Here is a 14,571-nt window from a genome sequence, read left to right as displayed (position 1 = left end):
TAGCGGGTGCCCTCCTTAATGCCCATCGCCCATTTAGCCCATCCCCCGTCCAACTTCCCTCCAGCAAGCCTCAGTCTGTTCTCTACAGTTGAGAGTTTCTTATGGTTTGCCTCCCTCTATTTTTTATTTCCCTTTCACTATGTTTGTCTGTTTTGTTTCTTATATTCTGCATATGAGTGAAATCATATGGTATTTGTCTTTCTCTGACTGACTTATTTTGTTTAGGATAATACACTCTAGCTCCATCCACGTTGTTGCAAATGGCAAGATTTCATTCTTTTGGATGGCTGAGTAATATTCCGTTGTGTGTGTGTGTGTGCGCGTGTGTGCGCGCGCGCGTATACACACACCCCACATCTTCTTTATCCATTCATCAGTGGATGGACATTTGGCCTCTTTCCATAACTTGGCTATTGTTGATAATGCTGTTTTAAACTTCAGGATGCATATTCCCCTTCATATCACTATTTTTATATCCTTTGGATAAATACCTAGTAGTGCAATTGCTGGGTCATTGGCTAGTTCTATTTTTAACAAACCTCCATACTGTTTTCCAGAGTGGCTGTACCAGTGTGCATTCCCACCAACAGTGTAAGAGGGTTCCCCTTTCTCTGCATCCTCACCAACATCTGTTGTTTACCGTGCTGTTACTTTTAGCTGTTATCACAGGTGTGAGGTGGTATCTCATTGTGGTTTTGATTTGTGTTTCCCTGATGAACAGTGATGTTGAGCCTCTTTTCATGTGTTTGTTTCTATGTCATTTATTTCTGTTCAAAGCTTTATTATTTCCCTTCTGCTGGCTTTAGGCTTCACTTGCTTTTCCTTTTCTAGCTCTTTTAGGTATGAGGTTAGTTTGTGTATTTGAGACTTTTTTTGTTTCTCGAGTTAGGCCTGTATTGCTACATATTCTATATTGCTATATACTTCCTTCTTAGGACCGGTTTTGCTGCATTCTAAACACTGTCGTGTTTTCATCTTCTTTTGTTTCCATGTGTTCTTTTATTTCTTCTTTAAAGTCCTGGTTAATCCATTCATATTTGAATAGGATGTTCTTTAACCCCCATGTATTTGTGGTCTTTCCAATTTTTTCTTGTGGTTGACTTCAAGTTTCATAGAGTTGTGGTCTGAAAATAATCATGGTATGATCTCAATCTTTTTGTACTGGTTGAGACCTGATTTGTTACCTAGTGTGTGATCTCTTCTGGAGAATGTTACGTGTGCACTCGAAAAGAACGTGTATTCTGCTTTAGGATGACATGTTCTAAATATATCTGTTATGTCCATCTAGTCTAGTGTGTCATTCAAAGCCGTTGTTGCCTTGTTGATTTTCTTTGTCCTTTGCTGTAAGTAGGGGGCTAACATTCTCTAGTATTATTGTATTGTTATCAATGAGTTTATGTATGTTGTTAATTGATTTATATATTGGGGTGCTCCAAGTTGGGGGTATAAATATTTACAGTTGTTAGATCTTCCTGTTGGATAGATCCCTTTATTATTATATAGTGCTCTTTTTCATCTCTTGTTAGTCTTTGGTTTAAAATCTAGTTTGTCTGATATAAGTATGGCTACTCCAGCTTTCTTTTGACGTCCATTAGCATGATAGATTGTTCTCCATCCCCATACTTTGAGTCTGGAAGTGTCTTGGTTCCAAAATGAGTCTCTTATAGGCAGCATGTAGATGGGGTCTTGTTTTTTATCCATTCTGACACCCTGTTTCTTTTGATTGGAGCATTTAGTCTATTTACATTCAGGGTGGTTATTGATCAGTATGAAGTTAGTGCTATTGTATTACCTATAAAGTTGTTGTTTCTGGAGATTTTCCCTGTTCCTTTGTAGTTTTTGTTTCTTTTGGTCTTTCTTTCCCACTCAGAGTCCCCTTTAATATTTCTTGCAGGGTTGGTTTAGTGGTCGCAAACTCTAATTTTTGCTTAGGAGACTCTTTATCTCTCCTTCTATTCTGAATAACAGCCTTGCTGGATAAAGTATTCTTGGCTGAGTATTTTTCCCATTCAGCACGTTGAATATCTCATGCCACTCCCTTCTGGCCTGCCAAGTTTCTGGTGGAGACAGCTGCTGCTAACCTTATTTGTCTTCCCTTGTAGGTTAGGGATTTCTTTTCCCTTGCTGATTTCAGGATTCTTTCTTTATCTCTTCTGTATTTTGCAAATTTTACCATGATATGTTTTGGTGTTGGCCTGCTTTTGTTGATTTTCATGGGAGTTCTCTGTGCCTCCTGGATTTGGATATCTGTTTCTTTCCCCAGATTAGGGAACTTTTCACCTATAATTTGCTCAAATAAACCTTCTGCTCCATTTCCCTTCTCTTCTTCTGGAACTGCTGTGATGTGAATGTTATTACTCTTTATGGAGTTGCTGAGTTCCCTAAGTTTACATTCATAATCCAGTATTTTTCTTTCCCTTTTCTTTTTCAGATTCATTATTTTCCATAATTTTATTTTTTATATCACCAATTCATTTCTGTGCTACTTCCATCCTTGTGATCATTATATCCAGTCAGTTTTGAATCTTGGCTATAGCATTTTTAATTTCAGATCGACTAGTTTTTAGGTCTTTTATCTTTGTGATAAGGGACTCCTTGGTGTCTTCTATGCTTTTCTCAAGCCCAGCTGGTATCCTTACGATTGTTTTAAATTCTGCTTCAGGCATCTTACTTATATTTGTTTTGATTATTCCCTGGCCCCATCCCTTCTTTCTTTTGGGATGAATTCCTTTGTCTTGGCATTTTGTCTAGGTCTCTGTCTTCTGTGTGTTAGGAAAACCTGTTATGATTCCTGGCCCTGAGAGTAATGGCTATTTTAAGAAGAACTCATATATTGTCCAGGGCCTGGTGCTTCAGGAAGTGTTTCTGATGTATGCTGTATGCACTTGGCTGTTGTGTTTTGGCTGTTGTGTTTTGGCTGTTCTTTCCCTTAGGTCAATCGGCTGCAGAGTTTCTCCTTGCCTGCAGTGGGAACTGTTTGGACCTTTTCCCGTGTGTGGCGAATTTTAACTGTGTTTTGGTCTATTTGTTAAAACAAGCTAGATCCTATTTCCCTTAGAGCTGAAGCTTTGCAGCACTCTATGGTCAGTAGACTTGGTGTGTGCAGTGTGGGGGGGTGGTGGTGGTGGTGTGCTGGTCTCCTAGGGGAGGGGCCCACTGTGCTGCTTCCCTGACTCTCAGGCACACTGCCCTAGTGAAAAAGTACCTGCAGAGCACAGAGGGGCGGAGCTTGGTGTAGACATCTCAAGCTGCTCACTGAATTTCATCAGTGCTGATGGGTGGGGACAAAAGGACCTCTCTGTTAGCACCAGCATCCAGGTTAGCTGCCCTCAGCAGGTTACTCTGCTCCTGTGCTAATGAACAGGGCAGCTCAGTGGCACCTGCCGACTCTTGTCCTCTGAGAGGCAGTGCCTCCTCTCCCAAATGCACTCCAAGAAGAGGAACTGTCTCTCCCAGTGCAATCCAGAGGATCCACAGACTACGCTGTTCGCTCCCGACTTCTCCACAGCAGTACCGCTGTGTCTGCCAGGCTCCACCCTGGAGAAAGCACAGATTTCTAGAAATTCAGACTTTAGGCTCTGTTGCTTGTAAAAACTTGTGATTATCAGCCTCTCTCATTTTCTCAGTCAGTGGTTTTGGGGAAGTGCTTTTTCTTGTGCAGCCCCATGTGCTGTGTGCTCACGAGCTCTCGCTCGCTTGAGCTCTCTCTCTCCTGTGCATGCATGCTCTTTCTCTTTCTCTCACCCTACCCCGCTCCTCTCTCCATGATCAGGGCTTCCTCCCCTCTGCAGCACCCGCGATTCTTTTCTCTGCACCTCCTACCTTCCATGATGTGGACTCTTTTCTCCCTTTAGTTGTGCAGTTTGTTTTCTCAGTCCTCAGATTGATTTCTTGGGTGTTTAGAATGATTTGATATTTATCTGTGTTCGAGGGAGAGATAAGCATAGGATCCCCCTACTACTCTGCCATCTTAACCACTTAGGATATTGGTTAGTATTTGTATATGATGATATAATTTGGGATGTGCAAAAAGTAGGACTCGAATAGTAAAATGGCAATAATTAGGAATGAACCAGAAAATTGAAAAGGAAGAATTTCATATGCATCCAACTGCATGTCTCAGGTACTGTAATTAAAAACATTTGTAGAGAAAATCTTCCACTGAAAAAGCTGCTGTATAGTTTTAAGCAAAAATTTGGCTGTTTTTATATCAAGAGAATACTTATGAATACCTGTACTCCATGGATTACTACGTTTTATGTATTTCCATCCTTAAATCATTATTTTAGTGAAATCTATATAAGATACAGGAGTGCTGATGCATAGAGGCACTTGTACCCCAATGTTTATAGGCGGCACTTTCAACAATAGCCAAATTATGGGAAGAGCCTAAATGTCCATCAGTTGATGAATGGATAAAGAAGTTGTGGTTTATATATACAATGGAATACTACTTGGCAATGAGAAAGAATGAAATATGGCCTTTTGTAGCAACATGGATGGAACTGGAGAGTGTTATGCTAAGTGAAATAAATCGTACAGAGAAAGACAGATACCATATATTTTCACTCCTATGTGGATCTTGAGAAACTTCACAGAAGACCATGGGGGAGGAGAAGGGGAAAAAAAAGTTATAGAGAGTGAAGGAGGCAAACCATAAGAGACTCTTAAAAAACTGAGAATAAACTGAGGGTTGATGGGGGGTGGGAGGGAGGGGAAAGTAGGTGATGGGAATTGCAAAAAAAATAAAACACTTAAGAATAATTACCACCCCCCAAATCTATATAAAACATGTAACGGTAGTATATTTTGTAATGACAAGAAGATTTAATGTATAACTAGCCATATTCATTATTTGAATTTTAAGAAAATATTTACTGTGATGATCTAAAGGATAATTTTTACTGTTTTATAAAATGTAGTTCCCAAATTTGAATGGAATTTTACCTGTGTTGCATTCATACCTTTTAAAATTTGGTTATATAAGTAATTTTATTTCATAAAATTATTACAGCACTCTGTACTAACATTTATTTAGGATCAAGATGGTTCTCACATAAAAGGCCTGCTTATTAATTTCATCCATCACAATTGGCCATCACTTTTGAAGCATGGTTTTCTTGAAGAGTTCATTACTCCTATTGTAAAGGTACTATTTACATTAATATATTTTTAAACTGTTGTCTTAAAGAATAGCAGAAAACTAATTTTTTTATTTTATTAATTTAAGGCTAGCAAAAATAAGCAGGAACTTTCCTTCTATAGTATTCCTGAATTTGACGAGTGGAAAAAACATATAGAAAACCAGAAAGCCTGGAAAATAAAGTACTACAAAGGTTTGTATTTTAAAATACTTATTTGTGATGTTACTACTGACATAAATATGTTTTGAGATCATTATAAAATAATTTGAAAATATGTTTTAGACTACAAAAATAGCTGTTGCTGATTTTAAAAGAATTATTTTGGAAAATTTTGTAGAAGTAGAGAGGGTGGTATGATGGGCTTCCCATGCACTTTAACAGTCACCATCTCATTGCCAATCCTGTTTATCAAAACTCTTCTCACCTTCCCATTAATTTGAAATAACTTCCAGACGTTCTATTATTTCCATAATACTTTATTTATTCATTTATTTTTAAAAATTTTTTTAAGTTTATTTTGAGAGAGAGAGCAGAGGAGGGGCAGAGAGAGTGAGGGAGGGAGAGAGAGAATCCCAGGCACGCTCCATGCTGTCAGAGCAGAGCCCGATGTGGGGTTTGAACTCACGAACCGTGAGATCATGACCTGAGCCGAAACCAAGAGTCAAATGCTTAACCGACTGAGCCACCCAGGCGCCCCTCCATAATATTTTAGTATGTATCTCTAAAAGAATGTTTTAAAAATGTCCCTAATTTCATTATCATACCTTTCTTTAATAACCTTACATATTCAGTTGGTGTTAAAATTCTCCTAATTATTAAAAAAATTATTTTTGAGTTAGGATCCAATCAAGGGCCACAGGTTGCATTTGGTTTGATAAATCTGTTAACTCTTAATTTATTGCTTCTCTTTCATTTTTTTTCCCTTGCAGTTCATTTGTTCAAAAGGTCGGATTGTTTGTCCTGCATAATTTTCTGCATTCTGAATTTTGATGATTATCACTGTAATTTCATTAAATATATAGTATGTTCCTTTGTCCCTTATTTTCTGTTTAAAAAATTGGTAGTTAAATCAGAGGCTTTATATAGATTTGGATTAGATTTATGTGGCAAAAACATTTAATAGGTAACTTTGTATATTTATGTCAAGAGGCCTGTAATATCTGAGTTTTCTTTGTTAAGATTGACCCATTGCTATAGGTGTTGCTAGCTTGATCTATCAGCTTTTAACCTAATAGTTTTAAACAACTGTTAATGTTCACAATTCATGTAAATTTTTTTAGCTTTACTGAAGAATAATTGACAAAATTATACATATTTAAAATGTACAACATGATGACTTGATATATATATTGGAAAATGATTACCACAGTCAATGTATCTATTACCTCACATAGTTAATTTTTTCTGTTTATAGAGGGAACATTTAAGATCTATTCTCTCAGTAATTTTCAAGTATACAATACAGTATTATTAAGTATAGGCACCATGCTATACATTAAATCCCGAGAATTTATTCACCTGATAACAAAAAGTTTGTATTCTTTGATTGAACTTTCCCCATATGCCCCTCTCCCCAGCCCCTGGCAAATACCATTTTGTTCTCTTTCTGTGAGTTCAACTTTTTTAGATTCTACATATGAATGAGATCATATGGTATTTGTTGTTCTCTGTCTGGATTATTTTCAACTTTATTTTTTAAATTGTGCAGGTTTGGGTACCAGCACAGCTAAAGAAGCAAAAGAATATTTTGCTGATATGGAAAGGCACCGTATCTTGTTTAGATATGCTGGCCCTGAAGATGATGCTGCCATTACCTTGGTAATCAAGTTAATTAAAAAATTTTTTTCCTAATATCCATCTCTCTACCTGCCATACCTTTCTTTCTAGTCTTGGTTTTCTGTGATAAGTCTCTTTTGAACTGGAATGCCCAAACTAGTTAATCTTAGTGTTTCTTCAGCCCAGTCTCACACAAATTATGCTGTGCTTTCAGAGTTCTTTAATTGAAAGACTTCTGTTCAAGTATATCTTGGACAGAAGCATATTTAAAAAAAACCCTTAATTTCTGAGCAATTAATAATTAGTTATTTGCCATTATAAATTTTAATGGTATAATGAAATTCATTTAATCTTTAATATTTTGAATTGTTACCTGGAATCTTTCAGGCATTCAGTAAGAAGAAGATTGATGACAGAAAAGAATGGTTAACAAATTTTATGGAAGATCGGAGACAGCGTAGGTTACATGGCTTACCAGAGGTTAGTCATAAAGAGTGGTGGTCTGGGGGAAGAAAGAGACTAAAAGTCATGCAGGACTAATGACTGTGTTGCTGTGTAACTTTTTTCTTAGCAATTTTTGTATGGTACAGCAACAAAGCATTTGACTTACAATGATTTCATCAACAAAGAATTGATTCTCTTCTCAAACTCAGACAATGAAAGATCTATACCATCTCTTGTTGATGGTAAGTAGCTTTTGTTTGAAAATCTTTCTCACTTTTGTATGTAGTTATTGAGTATATTCTTAATATCATGTATTCTAAGCCATTCTTTTTCTTTTTTTTTTTTTTTTTAACGTTTATTTATTTTTGAGACAGGGAGAGACAGAGCATGAACAGGGGAGGGTCAGAGAGAGAGGGAGACACAGAATCCGAAACAGGCTCCAGGCTCCGAGCTGTCAGCACAGAGCCCGATGCGGGGCTCGAACCCACGGAGTGTGAGATCGTGACCTGAGCCGAAGTCGGACGCCCAACTGACCGAGCCACCCAGGCGCCCCCTAAGCCATTCTTATAATGAATTTTAAAAATCTGAATTTGTTTTTGAGATCTTTTGGTAGGACTGAAATCTTTTATAGTCCTTGATTCTTTAGAATCTTTTAAACTCTTTTTAAAAAGTTTTTTAGGAAAATTAGGGCAAAGTTTTGAAAGTTTTAACTCAAGTTGATTGTGGACTTTTAAAAATAAAAAGTAAAATCAGATTTTGATAAATTCTAAAATATTTAACTGAGACTAATTTTAAAAAATGCTTCTTGGGGCGCCTGGGTGGCTCAGTCGGTTGGGTGTCTGACTTCGGCTCAGGTCATGATCTGTCAGGCCGTGAGTTCGAGCCCTGCATCAGGCTCCATGCTGACAGCTCGGAGCCTGGAGCCTGTTTCAGATTCTGTGTCTCCTTCTCTCTGACCCTCCCCCATTCACGCTGTGTCTCTCTCTGTCTCAAAAATGAATAAATGTTAAAAAAAAATGCTTCTTTATTTATTTTGAGAGAGAGGAGGGGAGAATCCCAAGCAGGCTCTGTGCTGTCAGCGTAGAGCCTGATGTGGGGCTCAGTGTCACGACCATGAGATCATGACCAGAGCTGAAGTCAAGAGTTAGACACTTAACCTACTGAGCCACCCAGGCACCCCCTGAGACTAAATTTTAAAAACACCTTTATACCTCAGTACCCAAAAACTTATGCCAAAAAATCTTTAGAAACTGGCACCCAGTAGTTAGAGCAGATTTTTGTCTTCTATCTAGAAACATTTAATTTTCATTTTATAACTTTTAGCAAGTTGATCTTTGTGTTCCTTGGGTTTTCAGCTAATAGCAGATGGTTTTACCCATCCATGTAATTCAGTTTTAAGTTACATCCCTTCTGTGAAGTCTTCTCTAACAACTGCAGTCTAAATTGGTTTCAGATGCCTAAACTTTTATTCCAATATTGTGTGCCTGTTATTTTACTTGTGTCAATTTTGCCTCCTCAGTTAGATTATAAAATTCTCAAGGAAAGTGGCCATATTTTGTCATCCTCTTGTTTCTACCTGCTCTGGGCCCACAATGATGATGATAGCTAGCCTATACTGAAAAGCTTATTACTGTGCTCACTGATCTAGAGCAAGAAGAATGATAAGGAAGCAGAATACTTTGCTTGCATTATCTCATGTAATCCTTATGATCACCCTGTTAGGAAGGTAATTATTTCTGTTACACTGATGAGGACACTGAGACTTACTGGTTTAGTAATTTGCAAAAAGTCAAATGGTAAACGGACAAGTTGAGGAGAGTATACAGATTAGTGGGATTCTAAAGCCTGCATTCTTAACTGCCATAACACGTCTCTTCTTTATAAGGGTTTCTGATTTGGGATACTCTAATAATATACTTGTCAAGATCATTGATGGTTTGTTGCTACTTTAGTTACAACTGACATTTGGGTGTATGGATGTTTGGCAACTCCTGTGAAAGGAATTTGGTACCACTGAGCGGTTCTTTAAGACCACCAGCAGGTGGGCTTTTACATGGTACTTCACTTTTGGAATAGACTGAGATGGTGTAAAATCATGTTACTATGTACTTAGTTTGTTAGAAAATCTCGGGTAACAATTTTAGTTATTTTTCAAAAGGAAACTGTTACCTTGCTTTTTTCTCTTGAATATATGGAGCATTGTTGTCATTAAAAGAAACATTGCAACGATATCTCAAGTAATATTTTTAAAAGAGGCATTGCTCTTTTTAAAAATAGGCTTTAAACCAGGCCAACGTAAAGTTTTATTTACCTGTTTCAAGAGGAATGATAAACGTGAAGTAAAAGTTGCCCAGTTGGCTGGATCTGTTGCTGAGATGTCTGCTTATCATCATGGAGAAGTAAGCATTAAGATTGGAATCAACTGAGAACTATACTTACTGGCATGAAGAATGATAATTAAGCATAATAAAGTATTTTTTCTTTTGTAAATTCTTTGGAAATGTGTAAGAGAATCAAGAATTTGGACTTTAATAACAATTAAGGAATATGTATGCAAAGTTTAGGATATTAACGTTATGTTCTGTTTCTGTGTTGTAGCAAGCATTGATGATGACTATTGTGAATTTGGCTCAGAACTTTGTGGGAAGTAACAACATTAACTTGCTTCAGCCAATTGGTCAGTTTGGAACTCGGCTTCATGGTGGCAAAGATGCTGCAAGCCCTCGTTATATTTTCACAATGTTAAGGTAACAGTTTGCTTTTGCTGATACAGTGGTGTAAAGTTCTATTTGAAGTTTCTATTGGAACTAAAATGTTTAACAGAATTGTAATATGGAAATGATTGGGTACTGTAGTGAGGGTGAATGTTCCAAATTATTTGACTGCAAATAGAATGAAGTTTTTTTGATCTCAGTGTTTGGGAGTTATTGGTGAAACCAGTCCTAATTAATGTAAGGATGTTTTCTGATCCAAGTTTACTTTATAGGCTGAGGAGAGGTTTTGGGGTTTAGTCAGAGTAAGAGGAAATCCATAAAACATTATTTACTAATACTAAGAAATTAAGTAGGCTAGTAAGTAAGCACATAAGTAAAATAGGGCTATTTTATTCTGGCTTTCTGCCTGAAAAATCTATTTGGTAATAAGTTTAGTAAATTGGTTAAGTACATGTAATCAAATATTTTAAAAAATGCATTCCTCTTTTTGAAATATAGTCTTTAATTATGTATAAAGTTTTATTTCCTAAAACCAAGCCATTTTTCCATATTTTTTCCCCCTTTCATTAGCTCTTTATCAAGACTGCTTTTTCCTGCTGTGGATGACAACCTGCTTAAATTCCTTTATGATGATAATCAACGTGTAGAGCCTGAGTGGTATATTCCTATAATTCCCATGGTTTTAATAAATGGTGCTGAGGGCATTGGCACTGGATGGGCCTGTAAACTACCCAACTATGATGCTAGGGAAATTGTGAACAACGTCAGACGAATGCTAGATGGCTTGGATCCTCATCCTATGGTAATTGTTTAGAACTTCCTGCTTATATTGTTTATTTAACAAATGGTAATGTGTAAACTACAAAGTCCAGTCATTTTAGAAAAGTATTGGAACCATTTTCATTTTGGAACATATTGTAGACAATAAAGACCTTATTAGTGTGTACTTGATATGTGCTTATGGTAAAAAGTATAAGCTTTGGAAAAAGCCTGGAGAATAAGGATTATGGGGAGAAACTTTATTGAAAATTAAAAATAACTCATTTCAGGCTTTTAAATATCTAAATTATGTAGAGAATAATAGTTTCATGACAAAATTATATGCAACTTTGTTTTTGTTCTCAAACTAATAAATCCTATTAGAGTTGTAAGGACACTTAACACATTGTATATATTTTAATGTATCCTCATAATTTTAATTTTGTCCTATAGCATCCACTGTGCTTATTTTGCCCCAAACTCCCTCCAAGAAAAACTTCTTAAAAAGGTGTCTTCCCTTTGTTGACTTGATTTAAAATCATTTGGAAGTTTCCCTTTATAAAGATACACTTAAATAAAAGTATATATATATTTTTTACATTTTTTTAATGTTTGTTTATTTTTGAAGGAGTGAGAAAGAGAGAGAGCATGAGCCCATAAGGGGCAGAGAGAGAGGGAGACACAGAATCCAAAGCAGGCTCCGGGTTTTGAGCTGTCCGCACAGAACCCAATGCAAGGCTTGAACTCACTAACTGTGAGATCATGACCTGAGTCAAGGCAGATGCTTAAACTGACTGAGACACCCAGGGACCCCTAAAATTGTATTTCTAATATAAAAATTAAAAAATTATAGTGGTCATTATAGAAAATGTAAATAAGCAGAGGAAAAAAACACTTCATAAAACCAGCATATGGAAACAAAATATTTTTATGTTATTTCTCTCCAAGTTTTATTTCATTCTTATAAAATCAAACAAAACATTAGGCTAAAAGTATGATTTAAAATCTTTTTCCCCTTAAATACTTTAAAGTACTCTAAAATATTTCTAATAGAAGCAAAAAATGTCTTATGATTATTGTGTCTTAATTTTTTCAGATGCATTTTAGAATATTAAGTCAGTCTATTTGGTCAATATTTGCTTTTCATGTGTGCGCTCTCTCTATATGTATATATTGTAAGAGTATTCAAAATGTTTAAACAGTGTGGAAGATGAGTAGTGGCCTGGAAGGCACATCATTGGAGAAAAGGTAGAAAGTCAGATTGGGTGCGGGTTGTGGAAGGCTTTCAATATAACATCCAAAGAGTTTGATTTGAAAGGATTATTAATCTAGGGGAGAAGGAGGGATAGAGGCAATAGGCTGAAAAAAAATTTTCTAAGAAGACTAGGAAAGATGAAGCTAAGGTTTTGAGATTTGGAGATGTTGAGATTATATTAACAGAAGCTGTGAATTCAGGATCGAGTGATTATTTGGAGACAGACTATTGAGGGTGAGGAATTTAGTTTAAGTCATGTTAATCTGTCAGTAGCAGTAGACCGTAGACTAAGGGGCATTCAAGTGTGGTATAGGCATTTAAGAGAGAAGTCAAGTCAGTGCCTTGAGTTATTTTTATTTTTCTCTGCAGCTTCCAAACTACAAAAACTTTAAAGGAACGATCCAAGAGCTTGGTCAAAACCAATATGCAGTCAGTGGTGAAATATTTGTGGTGGATAGAAACACAGTAGAGATTACAGAGCTTCCAGTTAGAACTTGGACACAGGTTAGTATACGTGTGTGAGCTGCCTGTCAGGAGGGCAGTGTGTTATGTAATGCTTTCTGGTAAGAATATGATTCCGTCGTTGTTTGTCCTCAGTTTGTACAGTGTTTAAAATTTCCTGTATACATTTTTGACCCCTCCAAATCGAGTTTGTGCTTTGAATGTTGAAGTAGTAATTTAAAAGTTTAATTTCTTTAAAAGGTAAAATGACTTAAGCTAGCTTTGAACCCTTACAAATATGGTCAATAAATCCGTGTCAGTATCAGCTGTTACGATCTAAAAGTATATGCGTTGTCATCTCTTGTCAGCTGTGGTTGATGTCATCCTCTTCATACTCTTAGCCCTTTCCTTGCGTTTTGGTGTAGGAGCAGATCAGAACCGTTACTGTGTATCTTCTTTCACCACTGAGACCCCCATATATTGTCCTTTATAGATGCTGGGCAGGAGATGATAGACATGGCATTTTTCTTTTTTTCCCACCAGAATTGGGAATATTTTAAGAATTGCATGACTTACAGTATGAGAATGCAAGTGTGTGTCAGGAGAAGAATTACTTACTTTTATATCTTTTGTAGGTATACAAAGAACAGGTTTTGGAACCTATGCTAAATGGAACAGATAAAACACCAGCATTAATTTCTGATTATAAAGAATATCATACTGATACAACTGTGAAATTTGTGGTGAAAATGACTGAAGAGAAGCTAGCACAAGCAGAAGCTGCTGGATTGCATAAAGTTTTTAAACTTCAAACTACTCTTACTTGTAATTCCATGGTAATTGATTAGATTTACTATTAATTTAATGTTTCTTCCATGCCATGAGTTGGATTTTTGCGATTGGCTTCATGATGGTTGTGGCTATAATAAATCTGAATGGTTTTCCCCCTATATATTTGCTGAAGAATCTAGAGGTACATTCCTTTTCCTCTCCTATTACCCACTACTCTTAATCCCAACTCTGCATTTGTGCATCTGGGCTTGAACACAGAGGATATGTACACTGACCAGAAGTTATGAGAATGATTGGTGCAGGATTTTCATGTTCCTTCTTCCTGTCTCTGTTAGCATTTTAATTGTGGAGTACTTCTCTCCCCACAGCTCTAATCTGCTTTACTAAACTTGTATATTTGTGTTTGTATGTAATTGGAGAGAAAGGTAGAAAGTGAACATGTATGAGTAACCCTCATTCCATTCCAAATTAGCTTTTAGACATAAAATAGAGTAAGAGAAAAAGTCCAATAGCACAGTGGCTGAGACAAACTGCCATAATCTGCTAAGAAAGGCAGATGGAAAAAGGAGAATAAGGATAGAGAAGAAGTAAAATTTTCCTCCAAATTGAGGAAGTTTGAATGAATTATAGCATGATTATAAAAAACAAAAAAGCGACAAATATACCTCTATTAGGTATATGGGGGAGAGAGAACTTGAACATTTGTGAACTCAACATTTGTAAACAAACTTTTAACATTTATTTTTAGTTTGAAAAAAATTTCTTAGATGGTTTTATAGCCATTTTGAGTAGGAACCTTTTTTTAAAGGACCTATTTATCTTTCAGAATTATTTTAAATATTGTCATAGTTTTGAGAATTGAATGTTTCTTGGAGTCACCAAAGGAATATTTAATAATTTTGGTTCTATTTAACAAGCATTTAGCGGTGGTGTCTGTTCATTTAAGTATGTTGTAGTTATTTTAAATACCGTAGATGTCCTACAAGTTAAAAATACCAGTACGGATTTATGTCATCTTCAAAAACTGTGTTTTCCTTAGGTACTCTTTGATCATATGGGATGTCTCAAGAAGTATGAAACTGTGCAAGACATTTTGAAAGAATTCTTTGATTTACGATTAAGTTATTACGGTTTACGTAAGGAGTGGCTTGTAGGAATGTTGGGAGCAGAATCTACAAAGCTTAACAATCAAGCCCGTTTCATTTTAGAGAAGATACAGGGAAAAATTACCATAGGTAAGATGCAA

The 14,571-nt window shown here is 36.2% G+C and overlaps 1 protein-coding gene across 2 annotated transcripts in view; it reads left to right on the top strand.

The window, feature by feature from the left end:
* TOP2B (DNA topoisomerase II beta) overlaps nucleotides 1-14,571 on the top strand; it is a 65,279-nt gene that overhangs the window by 32,254 nt on the left and 18,454 nt on the right. For both annotated transcript variants that reach the window (XM_049628895.1, XM_049628894.1), the window contains exons 14-24: nucleotides 5,039-5,149; nucleotides 5,231-5,336; nucleotides 6,853-6,962; nucleotides 7,308-7,400; nucleotides 7,492-7,606; nucleotides 9,642-9,763; nucleotides 9,963-10,111; nucleotides 10,649-10,880; nucleotides 12,462-12,596; nucleotides 13,169-13,369; nucleotides 14,365-14,560. In XM_049628895.1, coding sequence (XP_049484852.1) covers nucleotides 5,039-5,149; nucleotides 5,231-5,336; nucleotides 6,853-6,962; nucleotides 7,308-7,400; nucleotides 7,492-7,606; nucleotides 9,642-9,763; nucleotides 9,963-10,111; nucleotides 10,649-10,880; nucleotides 12,462-12,596; nucleotides 13,169-13,369; nucleotides 14,365-14,560 — 1,570 coding nt within the window. The remainder of the gene's footprint in view (nucleotides 1-5,038; nucleotides 5,150-5,230; nucleotides 5,337-6,852; nucleotides 6,963-7,307; nucleotides 7,401-7,491; nucleotides 7,607-9,641; nucleotides 9,764-9,962; nucleotides 10,112-10,648; nucleotides 10,881-12,461; nucleotides 12,597-13,168; nucleotides 13,370-14,364; nucleotides 14,561-14,571) is intronic.

Source organism: Panthera uncia, chromosome C2, assembly GCF_023721935.1.
Source record: "Panthera uncia isolate 11264 chromosome C2, Puncia_PCG_1.0, whole genome shotgun sequence".
Lineage (NCBI taxonomy): Eukaryota > Metazoa > Chordata > Mammalia > Carnivora > Felidae > Panthera > Panthera uncia.
This window is presented reverse-complemented; position numbering and strand designations above follow the sequence as displayed.